Below are 22,426 nucleotides of genomic sequence, written 5' to 3'. Positions count from 1 at the left end.
GAGAGAGATAGCCATTATGGTATGTTGCAGTGTTGTGAAAGATGAAGTGCATGACAGAATGACTGGAGAGGGGAGAGAAGTAAGAGGGCAGAGAAGGGGGGGTGCAGCAGGGCTGCCGATGGGGGGACTGGGGGAACAATATTCAAAGTGCCCAAGTCAGCTGGAGGACTCTTGAAGCCAGCATCCTGCTGCATCCAGCTGAATGTCCATTTATTTTTAATGCAGTTCTTGCTGCAGCCACTAGGGGCACAGGGAAGTCTGAACACAGTAAAAGGCACTCTTCACTTTTTTTTCTCCAAGACTGAAGCAAACTTGCCTAACAGATCATGATAAGCCCATCAACCAAGTGAGCACTGGAGCAAGACAAGACAGTATGCTGATGGCTGCTATAGTAATTCCCAGTCCGCAGCCTGTTAACAAGGTCATTTTCTATAATAGGCTAGCCTTTCTCCCTTCCTTTCTTTGCACCCAGTTCAGCCAAATCTTGAAAAGTAGTTGATCTTCTTCGTGATCTCTGTGCATCACACCTCTGGGATATAGTGCGCATGCGCCGACCCCGATCGGTATAATGGAAAGCAAAAGGGATTTTTGTGCCCACTCCCCAGTCACGTGCCGGGCTTCAGGGCGCATGACTAGGGGAGGGGCACGATGATCCCGCCAGTTCTCTTCTGATCGCCGCACTGGTAGCATCTTCTCTGCCTCGGTCGGTAAAACTTTGGCCTTTGGGTCTCTTTTCTCCTTTCTTGGATTGTTAGTCAGTTAGGAAAGTAGTTTTTCATAGTTAGTCTCCTTTTGGTCTTAAAATCTCTGCTTCGGCAGATCTCCTCTGCCCCTCCCTCTGGCCTGTGGCCAAACAGTGGGGTTTCCTCAAGTGGTGCTGGAAGTGCGGTAGTAAGATTGCCCCCCCCGACGGACACTCCCTTTGCCTTCTATGCCTGGGGGAATTGCACTGAGTAGACTCTTGTGTCCATTGCTCTAAATTCTCCAAACAAACAAGGAAAAAATGGGCGGCCAGACTTCACGTGGCGTTGTTGGAGTTAGCTCTTTCAGCAATGGCTTCGTCACAAGATACATCAGGGCATGCCTCAATGTTGACTCCTGCATCGGGATCGACGGCTGCACTGTCTCCAACATTGACCCATGTTGACGCCAATAGATCAGTGCTGAAACGCCCGATTCCGGCACCTCAGACGGAAGCCCATACTCCCTCTAAAAAATGCAGGGAGGGCAAGGACAATTGGCCTATCAAGCATAAGAAGCATAAAAAGGGCTCTCCCACCAAGACCCCATCGACTCCTCGCTGGGCTGTGGGAGCAATGTCCTTGGGAGCCGCTTTGCTTGATTTATCTGGCCATGAGCAGCCACAAGGTGCACCTCATTCACCTTTGCTACACCCCATCCAGTCCACGGACTCTGAGTAAGACATGGACTTAACCCAGGTCCCCCGCTCCCCCAGTGTTGAGAGCTTACACTCGGAGCGCGGAGTGAACACCGCTGTCTACCCTTCTCCGCGTGGACCTGACAATTGGGATCGACCTATGGGATCTTTCCAACCCCCTCCTCCCACTTGGGATCAACACTAGTGGCAGTATATGTATGGGGCCTATCCATTTCCGGGAGGCATGCCATGGCTTCCCCCACGTCCACCAATGGAGTGGGATCGCCAGTCTTCTTCATCCCAACTCTCTCGGTATCGAGACCCTCCCCCAACACCAGAGTTCATCAGATTTCAGCTGTCACAACTGATAGCCAAGTGTCATAATCCACCATCGTCGACATCAACAAACTTTAAAGAACCATCAGAGCCGACACTATCAACACTGATTCTCCAGATGTCGTTTTCTGAACCCTCAGATCATTCCAGCTCCTCCAATTCATCACAACGTGGTGGTGAAAACCCACATCTTCCAGTGGAACCTTCTCCACCTCAACAAGTAGGGGATGATCTCCTGATATCCCCTTCTGAAGACGTCAAGTCTTATGGGAACTTTGTTAAGCAAATGGCCAATATGCTGGCCCTGTCAACTGTCCAACCACCTCCAGCAGTTACAGATTCAGTTTTCGACATTGTCCCGATGGACACGGACACCTCAACAGCCATCGCTCTCCCCATGACTTCAGTCCTCTTGCAAACGGCTAAAGCTCCCTGGTCGCATCCTTCTTCCATCCCTATTTCCAGAAAACAGATGGATCATATGTATAAAGTGCAGGAGACGGGAGCAGAATTTCTGTTCATCCACCCCAAACCGAACTCGGTGGTTGTGACTTCCTCAGCCATAGGCAAGCGCAGCCATTCCGCACCTTCTGACGAGGGTAGGAAACTAGACTCCTTCGGTAGAAAATTCTACATCGCGGGAGCATTGGGCATCAAAACCTCCAATTATACTGCCTGTATGGGACGATATCAGTGTGCCCTATGGGAACAGCTGTCTGAATTTATTGCTGCTCTCCCAGACGACGTCAACCATCAAGCTAGACAAATCCAGAAGGAGGGCATGCTTTTGGCGAAACAGCAAATCAAGGCCTCCAAACACATGCTAGATGTTGCAGCCAAGACCCTCACCTCATCTATCACCCTCCAGCGCCATGCATGGCTACGGTCCACAGCACTACAACAGGACACCAAGGCTATTGTAGAGGACCTTCTACTACTGATACGGTGTTGCAAGAGCTCGATAAGAGCATCAAAATGTCTCGCAACTTGGGGGTCACATCAATCCCTAAGCATAGCAAAGGGAAACCTTGGAATAAGCAGTGGTCTCGCAGACCCTCATCAAAATCCTCGCCTGAGCTACAGTGGCACACCCGTATGGGGGAAAACTGGTTGCTAGTGGCAGATTCCGAGACCTCCCTGCTCAGCCACATCAACCTGAACTTGACCACCCTAGAAACCTTGGGTCTCAAGGTGAATCTCAAAAAATCAATTTTACTCCCTCCACACAAGTGCAGTTTATAGGAGCGATCCTGGACTCCACTGTATGCAAAGCATTTCTTCCTCCCCAAAGGGCAAGGGAAATTGTCGATGTTGTAGATCTCTTTCGTTGAAAGGGAAATGCCTCTGCAAGGAAAATCCAGTGATTGTTAGGGCTGATGGTGGCCACCACCGCAGTAATTGTCTTTGCCAGGCTCTGGATGCGACCACTGCAACAACCTCAATCTCAAAAGTTCGTCTTCCCATCAAACATATTAGACTCACTACTCTGGTGGAAAAGTCTGCAGAATCTCCTAGCGAGAGCACCGTTCCACCCACCAACCTCGACACTGACCACAGATGTGTCCCTCTGGGGATGGGGTGTGCATCTCAAGGGCATTTGTGTAGGGGCTCGATGGGAACCTCATGTAGCCCACCACCACATCAATTTTCTGGAACTGCTGGCTATCCAATATGCACTCAGATCTTTCCACCACATAGTGACCCATCGGGTGATCACTGTTCTCACTGACAACACCACAGCCCTTTGTTATATCAACCGGCAGGGAGGCACGATATCCAGGGGACTGTGTCGACTGGCCCTAGAAATCTGGGACGAATGTCAGTCGTGGGACACCTTTCTAAGAGCTGCCCATCTGCCAGGGGCTCTGAACGTGCAGTCGAATTTCCTGAGCAGAGGAGGTGCATCGTGGCACGAGTGGGAACTCAAATGGATGTACCTCCAGCTGATATTTCACAAATGGGGTCACCCAGACGTGGACGTGTTCATGACATGCCAAAACAAGAAATGTCATCTGTTCTGTTCCAGAGCAGGGGTGAACCCACTGTCCCTGGGGGATGGTCTTCTCTTCCCATGGTCACACAGGCATGTGTTCCTCTTCCCTTCGATTCCTCTACTCTCCAAGGTAATCATCAAAATAATGAGAGAAAGACCGCAGTGTATCCTGGTGACTCCTTGGTGGCCCTGACAACACTGCTTCCCCACTCTGTTCCATGTATCCAAGGGCTCCTTCACCCACTTTTCTCTGGCACCGGATATTCTCCTTGCTCAGATGGGGCAGGTACTACATCATGATGTGCCGCACCTCAAGCTCACTGCATGGAGGATCCTCTTCTAATGCTCAGAGATAGGATAGACCGTATCTTATTGAACTGTCGCAAGCCGTCTACACGAGCTTCTTATGCTGGGAAGTGGAAAAAATTCTTATCTTATTTCATTCATTAAGATTACCACCGCCTCTTTCGGACTTAGCGGCGGTCTTTGGTTTCTTGTTGTCCCATTTGGACTTGGGCCTTAGGTGTGCCTCGTTAAAGGTGTACTCAGCTGCCATTTCCGCTAATCATCCAACGGTGGATGACCACTCTATCTTCTCTCACCCACAGACCAAAAAGTTCCTGAAGAGCTTGAATCACCTTTTTCCTCCATCACATGGCCCTACTCCAGCATGGGACCTACCCCTGGTGCTCACAAGACTTATGGGCAAACCTTTCGAGCCCATGGCTACTTGTAGTTTGCAGCTTTTGTCCTGGAAGACAGCCTTTTTAGTAGCCATCACATCCACTAGGAAGATGAGTGAGCTGTCAGCGCTTCAGTGTGATTCCCCGTACCTGAGTTTTCATCATGGCGGGGTTACGTTGGCTCCAGATGTTTCGTTCTTGCCTAAAGTGGTTTCGCAGTTTCATCTGCAAGTGGGCATTGTCCTCCTGGTGTTCTTCCCATCCCCTGAGACCGATGAGGAATGAACACCGTCTTCATTCACTGGACGTCAAAAGGGCTTTGCTTTTCTACCTGAATAGGACGCGGCCTTTCAGAAAGTAATTTCCTGTTCATTTCCTGTGCTTTACCTGCTCAGGGTAAGAAGCTGTCGTCCCAGTGTCTATCCAAATGGATTGTAGAGATGATTAAACTATGCTACTCTCTGGCAAAGAAGCCACTCCTGGACCCGCTCCGGGCGCATTCCACTCGGGCAGTAGCAACATCCACAGCCTTCCTGCAAGGTGCGTCACTCGAAGATATCTGCAATGCAGCTACTTGGGCCACTCCTCACACGTTCGTGAAGCATTATGCCCTAGATGTATGTCTTCATCAACGTTCTGTGGTGGGACAAGCTGTGTTACAGGCAGCGCAGATCTAGGACCTTCAGCACCCTCCTCCAGGTAGGCATGTACTGCTTGTTAATCTCCCAGAGGTGTGATGCACAGAGACCACGAAGAAGATAAACAGGTTGCTTACCTGTAACTGATGATCTTCAAGTGTTCATCTGTGCATTCACACCACCTGCCCTCCTTCCCCTCTGCTTTCAGTCCTTTCCTTTCTTTGGAGACTGAGGGCAGTGGTCAGAAGGAACTGGCGGGATCATCGTGCCCCTCCCCTAGTCATGCACACTGCAGCCCGGCACGTGACTGGGGAGTGGGCATGAAAATCAGTTTTGCTTTCCATTATACCTATCGGGGTTGGCGCAGGCACACTATATCCCAGAGGTGTGAATGCACAGATGACCACTCAAAGATCATCAGTTAAGCAACCTGTTAAGCAACCTGCTTTTAGAGTGCAGCACCAAGCTTAAACAGCCATTCCCACTCTTAATTCCTTTCCCTCTTTTCCACACTTTTTTCATTCATTTCTCTCTCCCTACACCTATTTTTCTGTGTCCCTCACCCCATTTATTTTCAGTCCTTGGTCTCAAGTTCTTCTCATCGCTATGCTGCTTGGCAACAGAATGTACTTAATGGTACTACAGTAGCAAGCCATTGCTAATGTTATGAACAGAAGGGGGGGGTTATATTTCTTTATGACCTAATGATGTAGTCAACTTTTGCCCTTGACTTGCATGATAATGGAACATGAATCTGTTTTAGTGGTTATGTATGTGGAACAGAGGTTAGAACTCCCAATTCAGGCACTGGGTTGTTATCATTATTATTGTGTTGGGGGAAGATCTAATAATAGCCCTTTGTAAAGGATATTTTGTTGTATGACAAATGATATAATTAATATCATTAAAAATTTGATTTATAACAAATATACCCACAGCTGTATTGTTCTCTTGACCTCCATTTTATCCTCTCAACAACCCTGTGAGGTAGGTCAGGCTGAGAGTGTGTCACCCCAGCAACCTTCCATGGTGGGTTGTGGATCTGAGTATTAGAAACGCATGATAGGTTGCTTAAAATGTCTCTTATTACATGTTGCCTGTCATGAAGATAACCTGGTGCAAGGTGTTCCAATTCCCTTAATTTTTGGCACTGTAACTTCCATCACCATTCTTGGTTGGTGGCTAGTTTCCAAACATGTAGCGTTATTTTCTGAGTTATGCCTTCCACAAACACCCTTCACTTCCACTGCAAACAGCACAGGGTGGTGGCAGTTTGTCTCACCTTTCGGTTTTGGCCCTGGAACTCCCACAATTATCCTGAAGCTAGTGGCCAACTTTGAGCCTCCTAGATTTATTCTCTGATGGGTTATGCATTCCACTGTGGTGTAGTGGTTGAAGGGCTGGACTAGGATCTGGGAAATCCAGGCTCAAATCCCCACTCTGCAGTGGAACTTGCTGGGTGACCTTGGGCCAGTCACACACTTTAAGCCTATCCTGCATCACAGGGTTGATGTGAGGATAAAATGGAGGAGAGGGGAACAGTGCAAGCAATGGGTTCTTATTGGGGAGAAAGGTGGGATATAAATAAATAAATAAATGACAGACAGATAGGTGAATTCTTTAATTACTATGTGTTCATTGTAACAGCAAGCCAAATGATTTGTTTTGTTATAATATCAAGGTCATATAGAGTGGCCCAGGTGGAATCTTTGGCTGGGGGCCCATGGTGGCTCTCGGCAACTTTGGGGTCCAGTGGAGAATGAGGAGGGGTTCAGGGTTTCCAACTTCCAGGTGGACCTGGCGATCTCCTGGAATTACAACTGATCTCCAGACTCGGGATGGGCACGAACCAGGGAAATGGAGGTTCGTCCTGGTTCATGGTTTGTGAGGTACTATGAAGTGGGACAAACCTTCTCAAACTGGTTCAGTTCATGGATCTTCCCTCCCTCCTTCCAGAGGCCAGCAGAATGGAAGGGGGGGAAGACCTTGCAAAAACAATATGAAGGGAACCTTCCCTTTAAATGGCTTTTGAAAGCCATTTCAAGGATCCCTTTCTCTTCTTCCCGCTTCTGGGGGGGGGGGAGCAAAAGGCATCGCTGAAATTGCTTCCAACTGGGAGGGCATTCTTTTCAGTTGACTCAGTTGATTTGCTATAAATGCCTTCTCAGTTGACTCCCTTTAAACAGTTTTTGCAAGCAGCATGGCTTGGAGAAGGCATTTAAAGAGACCGTGGTCTCTTTAAATGTCTTCTTCAAGCCCCACCGCCAGCGCTAGTGTGTCTGCTGACATGAACCACACAAACTCACCTGGGAGGTTTGTCAGGCTCATGAGGGTGGGATGGCATAAAGTGAGGTTTGTGAACCACAAACTGGGCCCGGTTCAGGATGAATTTTGGTTCATAATTCAATTCATGCCCATCTCTAGTCCAGACTACAGAGATCCTCTCCCCTGGAGGAATTGACAGTTTGTGGACTCCATTGCAATCCCAGCTGAGTTCCCTTCCCGCCCTGAATTCCATCCTCCCCAGGCTCTGCTCCCAAATCTCCAGGTATTTTTAAGATGGAGTTGGCAACCTTAAGTGGGCTGGGTTGAGGAGATAGTTAACTGTAATCCTAGCTTTTGAGGGCAAGTAGTTACTGTCAATGGGATGCTTTTGGTTTGTGCTTGAATGTGATTTCTCTCTCCTGACAGTTCTACCAAGTCACACATGTGGAAACCCAGGAAGGCTCCGGAATGGAATCCAGCAAGGGACGATGTTCAGCGTGGGCGACAAAGTACGTTACAGCTGCAACCCTGGCTTCTTTCTGGAGGGCCACGCACTACTCACTTGCCATGCAAGTTTGGAAAACACTGCCTCCTGGGACTTCCCTCTGCCCTCCTGTCGAGGTAGATATGCATTCCTTTCTCTTATTGTCCATTCATCCCTGTGTTACAGCTCAGAATGAAACAGGACATTTTTTCTGGAGATTTTCTCCAGCTAGGAGAGGGAATCCAAAATAGTGCAATGAAAATCAAATTCCCTCTTTTCCCCCCTCTTTTTTTTATTGTTAAGTCACAACCAACTTATGGCAACCCCATTGGGTTTTCAAAGGAAGAGATTTCAGAGGTAGTTTGCCATTGCCTTCCTTTGCATACTGACCCTGAATTTCCTTGGTGGTCTCCCATCCCAGTATTTAACCACGCCAGGCAGTGACAAACCATCTCTGAATGTCTCTTCCCTTGAAAGCCAAATATTAACCAGTGCTGACCCTGCTTAGTTTCCAAGACTTGATGAGATAGGGCTATCTTGGGCTATCCAGGTCAGGGTGGAGTTCCCTGATACCATCACCTTAATTTATTTGGTGAAGTGGTCGCTTGTTTGGGTTTGTACAAAAATGTTTAAAAAATGTGTCCAGGCAATCCAGATTCTGCACTAATGAAAGGTGAATTCTTTGTTCTGCAGAGATATTGTATTTACTCAAAAGGAAAACCATAAATCAGGAGGGAAGAAGTCCCTCTTAAAAATGTTATACTCACAAAGCTTTTTCTTACTGAACATAAATGTAATTTGTATGTAAATTTAAGATGCTTCCCCTCCTTTTTTGATGACATTCCTGGGGGACCTAGTCTCGCATTTGAAAACAATATATTGAGATAATGTGTGTATATGATTATGCCCATTTACTGTTTTCATAACTGATCCTGATTCCACTAGTCGTGGGAAGGGGAAGGGGTGATGCAAAAGCCCTGCTCTCAATAGTGAGAAATTGTATTCAGCTACCTCTCTGGTATTGGATTTCAGCAAAAGTTGCTCACATACTTTCAGGCAGACCTTTGTAGCCATAAGGGCTGGAACCTTGAGTTTCTAAAAGAAAATGAAACTTGAGACACTCAAGAACTAGAATGCTGCAATCTGCACTTTTTTCTGCACCTTGGAATATATATGGCCCTACCCATGCTGTTTGCCCCCAAAGCCGGAATAACGAGACAGACAACAATGTTGGGTACTAACGGGCCACTTTTATTAACTACCACAAAGCATAACGGCAAATACAGAAGGGAAACCAGAATTGTGGCATGGCAAGGCTATGGGTCAAAAGACCCTTCCCTTGCCATAATGATCTAGGGCGAGCACCCAGCTCCGAAAGCAAGGCAACTAATTGCCTTCCCTACGGCAAGCACGGCTAGGGTAATTGCCAGGGAGAACCACCCACGAGCCGCGAGGCTCAAAGGGAGGCGAATCCCAGGCAAATCCCAGGAAAACCTCCGCCCCCGCCCCCTATTAGTCCCGGATGCTCCGTCTGCCTCGCTCCTCGCAAGGAGGCAAAGATGGCCCGTCCGAGGCACGTCCCGGGGGATGGCCTCTTCCGGACCAAATTTCTTTCTTGAATGTTTAGGAAAGATTCTTAATTCCCTTTTGTGCCATACCCCCGATGGGACTAGCCAGTGAGTAGGCATAGTTTCTCCATAATATCTGAAGGAGTGTTGAGTGTTACTCCTGTGTATCACCCGCCCCCAGCAAGTAACCCTGACATCCTTCAGTTGATTATTTTGTATTGATCATTTTATTGACTCTGTGTTGGTCTAATCAGTTAGCAATCCCAAACCTGAGCATAAATCTTGCATTGAAATTGAACAAATATGGTATGCCCAGAGATGTGCTTTCTAAGTGTTTCCCTCAGCGAGCCCCACAGCCATGATGCATGTGGCTGACTTGTTTTTATTTTGTGCTAATCTGCTTTTGCCCAGTTGTGTTCCCAATTCCCCAAATATGACATGTAGAGTGTATATGCAGTTGGATTGATTCTGGAGAGGGACTGTTCTACCTCTTTCCATTTTTCTGCTCTTAAGTTAGTGTCATCCATCTTTGACTTCTTAGCAGAACTTCATGCTGAGTTGGTGCTTCTACTGTGAAACATTATTTTTTTCAGTTCAGCTGTGGGAAATAATCATTTCATCTTTTTGTTCAGCACTGGATCATTTCTCACCCCGCAAGAATAAGGGGGGGACAAATGCTGTCCTAGTAGAGACCAATTTTACGTTGAACTGAGCTGAAAACACTTGCTGTTTTTGGATAACGTTCTTGGTGACAGTGAAAAATACCACCTCTTCTGGGTATTTTTTAGTACGGTTTGTGAAAATGTTTGCCTATTTGATTAAACTAGACGGGGATTCCATGAGAAATTGCAGAGAGGGGACATCTTGTAGCCTCATCAATTGGCCCTTCTCCCCTTCCATACATGGTTCTCCTGCGGCCCCACCTCCTTGCCACCTCTCTGTTCTGGTCCAATTTCCCACCTTTCTGGCTCCTGTTCTCCCCCATCCTTGTAGCCCCCATTTCATCCCTCTCCACTGCCACCTTCTCCACATTACCACCCCCCCCACAGCTTCTGTTTCCTTGTCTTCTCTTAGGTTTTAGATTGCCTAGGAAACCTGAAATGGCGGCTGAGATTTGTATGAAATCTTGGCATGCTTTTTCTTACCCCCTTCCCCCTCACTATTTTAAGATTCTAGTTCGGGGCGATCCACTTGGCAGATTTTGTTGGTATTATATATCATTAGGTATGAGATTGCTCTTACTCCCCTTTGCCTTCTTCACCTTCAGTGATACCATCCTGTAGTTGGGTTACTTACTGCCTGGACAAAATGTGTGTACGTATGTGCTGTCAAATTGCAACCAACTTGAAAACAAGTGAAAAGCCAAAAGTAGTTTACCATGACCTTCCTCTGCAGAGTCTTCCTTGGTGGTCTCCCATCCAAGTACTGACCCTTTTTAGCTTACAAGTTCTGACAAGATTGGGCTATACCATACTGCCTTCCCTCCCCCTTTCCCTTTAATAAAGTCTTAATGGAATGTTCTTTACAAGCTGATGCTATTTACCTCCATACCATGAAAAGCTTCAGCTGCCCTTTCCCACACATTAGTCCTTTATTTAAAAGACCAGGACCTTTCCCCCCAGGTCTGTTGGCAACCCTATTCTTTAGCCAAAATTGACATTATCTGTCTGAATTGGATATTTTGACCAGCATAAGTTCATTTAACTGTGTTCTCTGACATAGTGCTTGGATCTATTGCTGTGACATCATTCTTTTACGTGAGCTCTGCATCAGGTAGGGCCTGAAGATCTCCTGGAATTACAACTGATCTCCAGACTACAGAGATCAGTTCTCCTAGAGAAAATGGATGCTTTGGAGGGTGGATTCACCAGCCTGATACCTCTCCAAGACCCTCCACAGAACTTTCTTCGTGTTCCAATCCTGAGTTTTCCAAGAAAGGAAAACTGTTGTGTTAGAGTTTCAGAGGGATAGCAGTCAGCATTGGCTATGCAGTTCTGCATCCATACCCCAGAGCAGCTGTTGCAACCAAGCTCAGTGGAGGCCTTTCCCTCGGATTACTTGACATCTGCCAGGCAGGATGACACATTTTATATTGAATATCAACAAAACAGGGGCCATGATGGAATAAGTACAAAATCAGTAGTAAACACCATGTGCAAACATACACTATATGCAATATTTAATTTAAAAAAATATATAATTTGTGTGCAATTAATATGATCACCTTATAAATATTAGCAAAATCCATATATAGGCAATCAAATACATAATCAAAGTAGCAAAATTATATGAAGGGAACAGTCCAAATATTCGCCTACCTAGATAGCTAGCTCCTATATAGACATAATCAGCAGTCCCAACACTGTAGGACAAATAATCCAAGACAAGTGATCCTACGACTTCCCAGTTGACAAGTTGTTTCCAGCCTTCTTTCTCAAGAATCACTCGATATATTGTGTACATCATTAATTGGAACCGATCTTCATTCTCTTAGCCAAACACTCACTTTTCCCATGGGCTGGAAACAACTTATCAACTGGGAAGTCGTAGGATCACTGACTTGGATTATTTGTCCTACAGTGTAATATAATATTACTTTTGGATTATGTCTATATAGGAGCTAGCTATCTAGGTAGGCGAATATTTGGACTGTTCCCTTCATATAATTTTGCTACTTTGATTATGTATTTGATTGCCTATATATGGATTTTGTTAATACTTATATGGTGATTATATTAATTGCACACAAATTATATATAAAATATATAATAAATATTATTGCATATAGTGTATGTTTGCATACGGTGTTTACTATTGATTTCACACATTTTATTTTGAGGCATAAAACCTCGTGGTTGCTTTACATGCACACATGCCCCAGAGCCAACATTTGCAGACAGATGTCATGCCTCATCATGATGTCAACAGCTTTCTATTATTAGAATGGCAGGATGCTGCTATTTGTCTGTCTGGGATTGTTGCTTTTTGTGGAGTGGATGAGAAATGCACCCAGCATCCATATTGATGGATTGATCTGGCTGATGCAAAGGACTGGAATGCTGTTAAACCTCTGTTTCGAGTTGCAGCTACCCTGGGCTTCCAGTGCTTTCCCTTTGCCACTTCCAGCTATCCAATAAAGCATCATGGTAATGAACGCAGGCATGTTTCACATAAGCTAAATAATATTAAAGGGAATGGGTGGGATAGGACAGCATTTTTCAAATGTTTTGCTGCAAGCTGTACTTGGGTCTCCAGTCCAAGCCACCTATTGTCACGGGAGCAGTGCAGTGTGGTGGTCTGTTCCAGCAGACTGGGGGGTCGTTTTCAGGAGGTGAAGGTGAAACACTTTAGCAAATGGCCAGAATGGTCTGTCCTCATTGAGGCTGCTCCCATGTTACCTAGGTACAGATAGGGGCTGGAGTTCTCCTGCAATTACATCTTATTTCTAGACTACAGAAATCAGTTCAACTAGAGGAAATGGCACCTTTGGAATGTAGATTCAATGGAATCACATAGCCTCCCCCTCCCCAAAATCCACTGCCCCCAGGCTGTGCCCCAAATCTCCAGGAATTTTCTAGGCTGAGTGTGCAACTGTAGTAGGACCTCAGTCCTTTTGAAGTCTGAGGAAAGGAAAACATAACATGACCCTTAGTCTTCAGGGGACCACTAGGGACCCTGTCCACCTGATTTGTCTTTCAGGTTAATAGGCCCCCAACTCTTCTATCCCAAAATGTTTAGTTGACAGGTGTTCATGCAGTGTGGGGCATACTGGCTCTATAGACCTCTGCTAGTTGGGAAATAGTCCTTGCTGACAAATTTCACTTTTCTTTTCAAAATCTTAATGCTTTCATTGACATTTCCACATATATATTCCAAAAGCAGAAGCCAATGTGGTGTAGTGGTTAAGATGGGCTAGCAAATGGGAGACCCAGATTCAAATCCCCACTTCTGCCACTGAAGCTTGCTGGGTGACCTTGGACCAGTCACATTATCTTAGCCTAACTTACCTCACAGGATTGTTGTGAGGGGAAAAAATGGAGGAGAGGAGAATGATGTAAGCTGCTTTGGGTTCCCATTGGGGAGAAAGGTATAAATGAATTAAAATAAAATAAATGAAATTCTAAATTTGCTTCACATTTAGGTTTTAGTGAAATTCAGTGACAGTCCATGGGGGGATATAAAGTACCTTCACCCCAATAAAAGCCAAAACTATTAAACTACCATCAAAATTCCTTGGATTGCTTGTTGTAGCAGTTTGACATTCTGCCCCCCCCCCCCAAGCCTCTCATCCTCCAGGTTTGAGTGGGCGGCATTTATGGAAATCATGGACAAGCTTAGGGGCCTTCACATGGTCTTCTCGCACCCATTCATTATGACTCAGGTCAAAGTCCTGCCATTTGATGAGACAGTACAACTGTCCCCTCTTTACTTTAGAATCTAATATCTCCTCCACCTCCTGATAGAGTTCCCCATCCATGATCAGGGGAGGGGTAGCTGCAGGACAAGGTCTCCATTTTGAGGGTCCTGGGTGGATGTGACATAAGTTCTTGGGCAAGTCTACTTCCACAGCTACTTTATTAATGAGTTTCACAACTTTAAAAGGCCCCAAATATTTCCACCCCAACTTTTTCCCAGGCTGCAAGCCTCTGGGTTTTTTTGTGGAAATGTACACAAAGTCCCCAGGGTGCAAGTCCCATTCTGAGGCCCGACCCCTATCAGCATATTGTTTGTAATCCTCCTTAGCTTTGGTCAGAGTTTGTTGAATCGGGGGCCATCCCTGGGTCAGTTTGGCCCACCAGGCCTGCACATCCCCTGACCCCTCCGTGGTCACTGTGGGCAAGGGGCCTCCTTTCTACCCATGCACCACTTTGAAAGGGGAGGCTCCAGTGGATCTGTGCACCAAATTGTTATAACTGTACTCTGCAAAAGGAAGTAAGTCCACCCAGTCATCCTGCTGATAGTTTATAAATCATCTCAAAATTGTTCTAGGATTTGGTTCATCCTCTCTGTTTGGCCGTCAGTCTCTGGGTGGTACACACTACTCAGTCCCTGCTCCACCCCAGCAGTTTTAACAGTTCCATCCAGAACCCTGCTACAAATTGCGACCCCCGGTCAGATATGATCTTCCGGGGCACCGTATGCAATCTCACAATGTTCTGCAGGAATAATTGGGCAACTTTAAGGTGTGGTCCACTTTCTCAGAAATTTTCACACCTGCAGCGCGAACACCAGCTTTTCTGGGGTCCTGTCGCAGGTCGCTTCCAAGGTGTCTCACAGCCATTCAGGAGCAGGACCTGGTCCGGGTTGGGGCGCCAGAGACGATGACGCTTGGTTGGGAGGGGCTTTCACAGGGGTGGATCATGGAGCGGGCTGGTCCTGTAGTTCTTGCTGCAAAGTCTCCTGTATGGCTGCGGGGCGGTCTTCCAGAACTGTCTGGGTGTCCCACCACAGTTCATCTAACTCTCCTCTGAACTCCATCCTAAGCCGCTTGAGACCTGGCTCTTTCATCATTGCTCCAGCCACTCACAGTTGGTCTCGGTCATCATGGAACTATCTTGAGGCCCGCCTCCAGTCTATCTCTGGTTGGTTTCGCCACACTTGTAGCCCCAGGGTCAGCAGCCAGTCAGGGTTGTCCCATCTAACATAGTCCTGCAGTGACTCCTTCGGCCTTGCTCTCTTCTCCTTCAGTTGTGCATCTTTCCCCTTGTCTTTAGGCATGGGGAGTTCATGGGCAGAGACGTTGGTCTGCGACCCAGTCCCCTTTCCAGTTTCCTCTCCTTCGTTGCTCATCATGACGGTGGTGCGACAGTCGAAGAGGGATGGGAATTCTGATACTATGTCAGACTCTTGAACAAAGTCACTCTCAACAACACTCTCTCAACAGTGATATGCTTATTGAGTAGTTAAGATGATTCAAGCTAAGACGACTTCATGTCAGAAGTAAAGGTTTGGCACCAATGCTCAAAGTTATACAGACTGCAAATGAGCCCCCCCCCCAATATCCCATCCAATCAGTCCATTCATTCAGCCCACCTAGATTTTGCATTCTTCTACCCCCCAACCTGTGAGGCACCCGTTAGATTATAGCAGAGCAAGCAGAGACAGCAAAGCATTCCCAATCTCACACACACACAGGCACACACACACAGATGCTCCCCCCCTTCCCAGTCGTCTACAGCAATACACTTTTCCCATGGCAAACTAGGTGCTGAGTTTGACACAGATGCACCTTGAACTCTGACTGAGGAATCAAACCTTAATGCATTATCTTTGGGCAGCAGAAACATTTTGCTTTTTTAAAAAACAAAAACAAAACACAAAACTGTTTGCAAATTTGAAGAAGGATCCATTGACTGTGATGGAGAATTCTCTTGTTTTTTTATTCTAGCTAGTTCCTTGCACATCTTTGTAAACATCAGCAATTTGTTCTGCAGTTCCAAAACCACTCTTGGTGACAATGGAAGCATCAATTATGCACCACCACCTGCATCCCATTAGAGGCGGAATTGCCCAAAGAATACTTATCCTATTCTGGAAACTAGAAGCACATCCCTGCACAACCAGCTCTGGATTTATGTTCTTAAGATTGTTTTCCATAGTGATCTTGTTATTTCCACTCCCTGCTTGGATTGTTGCAGTTACCTTTGTGCTATTGACCTAAACTTTCTTGTTCTCTGCCATCATAGTATCACCACAAAATACAAGCAGTTGTAGAACTGGAAGGATGCCACCTTCTTGCCCTGTTAAGGTCAACCCACATGAACCACATGTTGGAGTGCCACAGAGAGCAGGTGCACTGCAGGGAGGAAAATTAGAAGAGCAAGTAGTTACACATGACAGAGCTGAAAAATATGAATTGTTGCGGGGTCTGCTCAGATGTAGCTTTAGACAGGGAGACCACATCCTCATTGGAGTAAGACATCCCTATGCCTGCAGATCACAAGACAACTGGCAGAATCACAACCTGTATGTAGGGATGCCAGTCCCCAGGTAGGGGCGGGGGATCCCTTGATTCCGCATGCTCCTGCCTGCTGCTGGCCAGCTGCCCAACAGGGAGAAGACCCAGCCCCACCCCAAAGAGCAATCACTGGTGGCCACCTTCTTCCTCCTCTCCTGCAAGATTTAAAGGGCCCTCTAGCTGATCGGCTGGAGCACATGGCCAATCAGCTGGGAAGGAGAGGAGGAAGAGGGACAGCCACCAGCCACACGCCTGAACTGCAAGCAGTGAATTGGCAGGAAATTCAAACTCTCCAATGGGATTGTGGGTGTGCTGGGTGGGTGTGTATATAGTTGGCCTTGCAGGGCCGTTTTGCAGGTCCTGTGTGAAGTAAAATAAACACATCTTAACACACGTCGTGGTCCGAGTCTTCCACGTGTCAAACCCAGTACTTTACAGTGGCGACGAAGGTGGTATTCCTCTGAGCAGGCCTGGCTCCCCCTCCAGCGCAGCACTGAGCATCGATCCCGAAAACGCTACCATGCCCTGCATCGCTCACGAGCAGCACTGCACCGTGCCCCGCATCCCGGATACCGCTCCACGCTACAGCCATGGCCTCCGCTCGGGAAAACCTGGAAATCTTCAATCCAGCCCATCCTGAACTTTGGGATTCATGGACAGACCAGCTGATCTGCCACCTCGCCTATAATGAGGTAACTGATCCAGGCAAAAGACGGGCCCTTCTCCTCAGTTCTTGTGGCGTGAACACCGTTCGACTCGTGAAGAGTCTCCTGGCACCTAAGGCGATCCTCGAGTGCACATACAAGGAAATCATCGAAGCCCTGACCAGGTACCTCACGCCACGGCCAACAACGCTCGCCAGGTGGATTGAGTTCCAGGATCGCATCCAGAAGCCCGGTGAGTCGGCCACTGCCTACATGGCTGCCCTGCGCCAGCTTGCTATGGACTGTGCCTTCATCAAGGTGGAAGAAAACCTTCTTACACAATTCGTATGGGGCATTAGCGACATAAAGCTGTGCAGGAAGATGATTAGCACCACCAGCATCAAGATCGACGAGGCCCTCCAGCTTGCCATCACCCACAAGGCCTCCCACCACGACCGACCTTCAGCAGCTTCGCATCAAGTGCTTCCTGACTCGGCGCCCGAGAACTCCGACAAGGAGGATGTCCATCTTGTCTGCCACCGCACTCGCCGAAAGCCACTGGGACCCGCAGCTGAAGGATACTCCGCAAAGACCACCAGCTGTTCCACGTGCACCAGCTGCAGAGAGGCACACGAGTGCAAATCGTGCCAGTTCCGTGATGCTACATGCCACACTGGATGAAAACAGGGTCACCTCGCCCACGTCTGCTGGTCCAAGGGAAACCGGCACCAGCAAACTCCAGCCCAGCCGCGACGCCAAGCCACTGCCACCTACAAGACCACCGCGGAAACCTCTGAACTCTAGCTCCTAACCGATCGGCTATCCCTACAGGTACTATGCCTCCCCAACCTCTGCTACCCCAAAGATCTAAGTCGCGGTCTGGATCGAGGGGTCCCCCTGCCCTATGGAAATGGACTTGGGGTTGATGGCGTCCATCATTTCGGTGGACAAGCTGCACAGACTTAGCCCTAATGGGGGACCCCACTTACGCCCCTCGCCTTTATGTTTGGTGGACTTTCAAAGGAACCCAGTCCCGATCCGGGGCGTGGGGACCTTCTGAGTGCAGTACCAGGGTTTCGAGGGATTTCTGGACTTGTTTGTGGTTGAGGGGAATCTTGTTAGCCTTTTAGGGTGGGCCTGTTGGAATAAGTATTCAGCATGTGGGATGTATATGTGTATTAGATCATGCCAATCTAGATGACAGGTGTCAGAATGACTGTTAGTCCAGGTAACCAGACCAAACTGGTTCTGGCTGGTGCAATGCTGATCTGTAATCTGAGTGACTCAGCAGAAATATGATTGGTTGTTCAATGTATATAGCTGTGTGTGATCTGTACACTGTGTGCTTATTCGTATGTTGACTGTCTGGCGAAGCACTTTGCCAGTGTGATCTGTGATCTGTAAATAAACTTCATTGTATTTAGTTGACCACTAAGAACTGAGTCAGTGTGGTTTGCTACAGTGGGAATTCAGCAGGGTGCAATTGGATTATTGGTTTGAAAACGGTGACCTGGGGATGTGAGGAGCACACTCCGCGACAGGGCCTGGTTTGTGCCGTTGGGTATCACAATTGGGGGGGGGGATTAATAAATGTGGGATGCGAGACTTTGCAGAGGTTTGCGGGGAGTTCTCCGCTGTTTTTGATGGGGCTTTAAGGCGGTATAAGGGCCCCCCGGTTTCCTTGCAACTAGACCCCACGGTGGCCCCCATTTGATTGCAGTTCCACACCGCTCCGCTCACTCTAAGACCCAAAATTGATGCGGAACTGGGCTGTTTGGTGGTGCAGGGGGTCCTGGAACCAGTATCACACGCTATCTAGGAAAACCAATTGTCACCCCTGTTAAGCCCAATGGCGACGTCCGCATCTGCGCGGACTACAAATGTACGCTTAATAAGGCCCTCCACGACCACTCCTACCCGGTCCCAGTTGTAAGCCATATTCTGGATTCTCTGGCAGGGGCTAAGATTTTCGGCAAACTCGATCTGGCGCAGGGCTATCAACAGTTGCCAGTAGATGAGGCCACGGCCATGGCCCAAATGATAGTGAAGCACAGGGGGGGCTTTTAAGGTAAAGAGGCTACAGTTCGGCGTGAGTGTGGTCCCAGAGATATTCCAACAATTAATGGACTCCTTGTTAAAAGGGATCCCTGGAGTGATGCTGTTTTTTGATTATGTCCTCATCGCCGCGGCAACCCCGGACGACTTCCTGGGGTTCCGAGTTGACGCAGCTGGCCTTCATCCAGCTAAGGACAAGGTGAAGGCCATCGTGGAGGCCCTGGCACCCACTTGCATAGTGGAGCTGCAGGTATTTTTGGGACTAATACATTTCTATCATGCCTTTCTACCGCACAAGGCCACAGTAGCAGAGCCCCTCCACCGCCTCCTAGACAAGTTGGCTCCTTGGTTCTGGGGCCTGAGAGAAGCAGCAGCATTCAGGGGGTCAAGGTGTTCCTAATTTTGAACAATGTGCTGGCACATTTCAATGAATTCCTGCCAGTGGTCCTTGCGTGTGACTCCTCTCCCTATGGCGTCGGCGTAGTTCTGGGCCACATCCTTCCTGAAGGATGCGAGGTTCCCGTTGCCTATTACTGCAGGACCTTAATGGCCGCCGAGCGCAATTACGCACATATCAACAGGGAGGGCTTGGCAATCGTGGCAGGGGTTAAGAAGTTTCATAACTTTGTTTACGGGCGCCCCTTCACAATTGCAACAGACCACAGGCCCCTCCTCGGCCTCTTCGCTGTGGATAAGCAGACACCCCAAGTCCTGTCACCCTGCGTCCTCAGATGGTCCCTATTCCTGGCTAGCTACCAGTACCGTCTAGAACACCACCCGGGCAAGGCAATGGGTCATGCCAACGCCCTGAGCTGGCTGCTGCTGCCCTCCACAGACACCGATCCTGGTCCTGCGCTCGGGGTTCTGCTGTTCAAAGGTCTTCCAGAGTCTCCTCTGCAAGCTGCCGACATCGCTGCATGTTCAGCCCGCGACCCCATCCTCTCCTGGGTCTTGGGCTGGGTGGCGAGGGGTTGGCCCATGATCTCTCCGGGGCCTGAGTTCACGGCTTTCAGCACCCGGAAAGATGAACTATCAGCCCTAAAAGGGTGTCTTCTGTGTGGGGACCGGGTCGTGGTCTCCGGCGCCCTGCAACAACGGGTCCTCACGGCACTCCACGAGGCACATCCGGGTATTGTACGGATGAAGGCAGTGGCCTGGAGCTATGTGTGGTGGCCTGGAATCAACACCGAGAACGAGTCATGGGTCCAGAGGTGCCAAACCTGCCAAGAAGTACGTCCCAACCTGCCAAGCTCACCAACACAGCCTTGGGAGTCAACCCGCAAACCATGGTCCCAACTTCACATCGATTTTGCCGGAGCATTCCAGGAACTGTTGTTCTTAGTGACGGTTGACTCCTACTCGAAGTGGCTGGAGATCAGCTCCGTGTCTACCACCTCCACAAAGGCTGTAATTTGGTCCCTCTGCCGGATCTTCGCTACACATGGGCTACTGGACACGATAGACTTGTACAACGGGCCGCCTTCAAGTCATCAGAGTTCCAAGACTTTCTTCAGAGGAACCTGATATGGCACATCCGATCCACACCCTTCCACCCTGCGACCAACGGCCAGGCCGAGAGGATGGTGCGTACCATGAAGGAAGTCCTCAGCAGGATCATGGACGGGGAGTGGGAATTCTGGCTAGCCCATTTCCTCCTGACCCAGAGGATGACACCTAACCCCGTCACTGGCCACAGCTCCACAGAATTGTTAATGGGCTGGCAGCCTTGTTGGATCGGCTACACCCGGACTGGGCACCGGACTCCAAGAGGATGGTAGAACAGTGTGAGGCTCTGAGACGCTTCTTCCCAGGTGACCCAGTGTTCATCCGGAACTACGGAACCGGACCCCCCTAAATAGCAGGCCAAGTTATCAAAGTCACAGGCTCGGTATCCTATGAGGTATCAACAGAAGATGGCAGGCTCTTAAAGAAACACCTTGACCAACTGAGGTGGCGGCAGCTTCCGGATGCAGAAGAACCACCCCCGTTGACTACGGGAACCGGGACATACACACCAGAGCCCAGTGTCCAGCTCTTTGTACCTTGTCTTCTCTTGCAGAGCAACACATTACCAAATTTATAATCCACCAAAGTATTTCTTCTTATTTCCCAGAACCAAAAGTAGCATTCCAAGATGCCATCATGCCTCAGCCAAAACAAATGGGGGGGGGGAGATAAATGGTTCACACACCTTACCACAGCCCTTATCCTTTTATTCCAGCCTTGCTGCTGTCAGAGTTCTCTATGAAAGCAAAAGTAGGAAGGAAGTTGGAAAGCAGCAGCACTTAAAAAAGATAATCATCTACCCTTGAATCAACAGTCAAATATCAGGCAAAAAAAATAAGAAGAAAGAATCTCTACATACTTTGAATGAAGTCCCAAGACCAAAGTTAAAATAAATCAGCCAAAAACAGTCTTCCAGGTCCTTTAGTATCTATCTCCAATAATAACGAATAATGTAGAGCCTGGGTTGCACAACCAAGCCGCGAACTAGGAATGGGGGGGAACCCTTCCACCCTTCCTTTCTTTCTTTTCACCCAGGACTTTAAATGGACCAGTCTTAACAATCTAAAATGTTAGAAATAGATAATTCAGCATTGCTCAATGTTACTCAGCTGCTCACGGTGTTCAAAGATGAAGTTTTAAGATGAGATTCTTTAGTTGGAGTACAGCTCCTGAAGCGGTCAATTGCGTCTCGGCACTCAATGGCTGCCCACAAGTACTCCCTCTCAGGTATCTGCTTCGAGGCAATCGAGGGTCTGCTCGCATACCGCTGTACACGAGAGCCCCCAGATCAGGCCCCCTGCCAAGAGCCTCCCTCTGTGAAGGCTCTATGGGAGTCTGGGAACCCCAGATCTCCTGCTGGGACCTGGAGGTTTGGTGGTTCCTCGGGAGATCTCCTGGGAGCCTGCTGAAAATGATGAGTCACAAACCATCAGTCACCATGTGTCAGATAGGCCTGTCATAGGTCTGGAATGTGGAGGGGTGCCCTCCCGTTTTCTGTCTCAGCTCTCCCTGCCTCACCAACTGTTTGCTATCTTATGCTTGACCTTGTAGATGCTCCAGCTGCACTTTTACTCGGCTGGGAAAGTTAACGGCTTTTGCTTTGCCTCCTTGCTTTGCCCCCCTCCCGCGCGACATGTATCCAGTGGCTCATGCTTACCGGGGGGACGTTTGATTCTAGTATAAGTCAGAGGCCCTAGTATTGGCGGCCATTCCTGACACAAGCTGTACACTTTAGTGTTTGGTGTAGTGGTTAAGTGCGAAGACTCTAATCTGGGAGAACCGGGTTTGATTCCCCACTCGTCTACTTGCACCTGCTGGATGACCTTGGGCAAGCCATAGTTCTTGCACAGCTGTTCTTGAAAAAGAGCAGTTTCTGTCAGAGCTCTCTCAGCCCCACCTACTTCACAGGGAGTCTGTT

At 48.3% G+C, this 22,426-nt stretch overlaps 1 protein-coding gene across 1 annotated transcript in view; it reads left to right on the top strand.

Moving 5' to 3' along the window:
* LOC107113113 (CUB and sushi domain-containing protein 2-like) overlaps positions 1 to 22,426 on the top strand; it is a 257,503-nt gene that overhangs the window by 203,611 nt on the left and 31,466 nt on the right. Inside the window, exon 4 of the mRNA XM_015414381.1 lies at positions 7,720 to 7,914. Within this exon, the coding sequence (XP_015269867.1) occupies positions 7,720 to 7,914 (195 nt within the window). The remainder of the gene's footprint in view (positions 1 to 7,719; positions 7,915 to 22,426) is intronic.

This window comes from Gekko japonicus, unplaced genomic scaffold (genome assembly GCF_001447785.1).
Source record: "Gekko japonicus isolate JY-2015 unplaced genomic scaffold, Gekko_japonicus_V1.1 scaffold194, whole genome shotgun sequence".
Classification (NCBI taxonomy): Eukaryota; Metazoa; Chordata; class Lepidosauria; order Squamata; family Gekkonidae; genus Gekko; species Gekko japonicus.
This window is presented reverse-complemented; position numbering and strand designations above follow the sequence as displayed.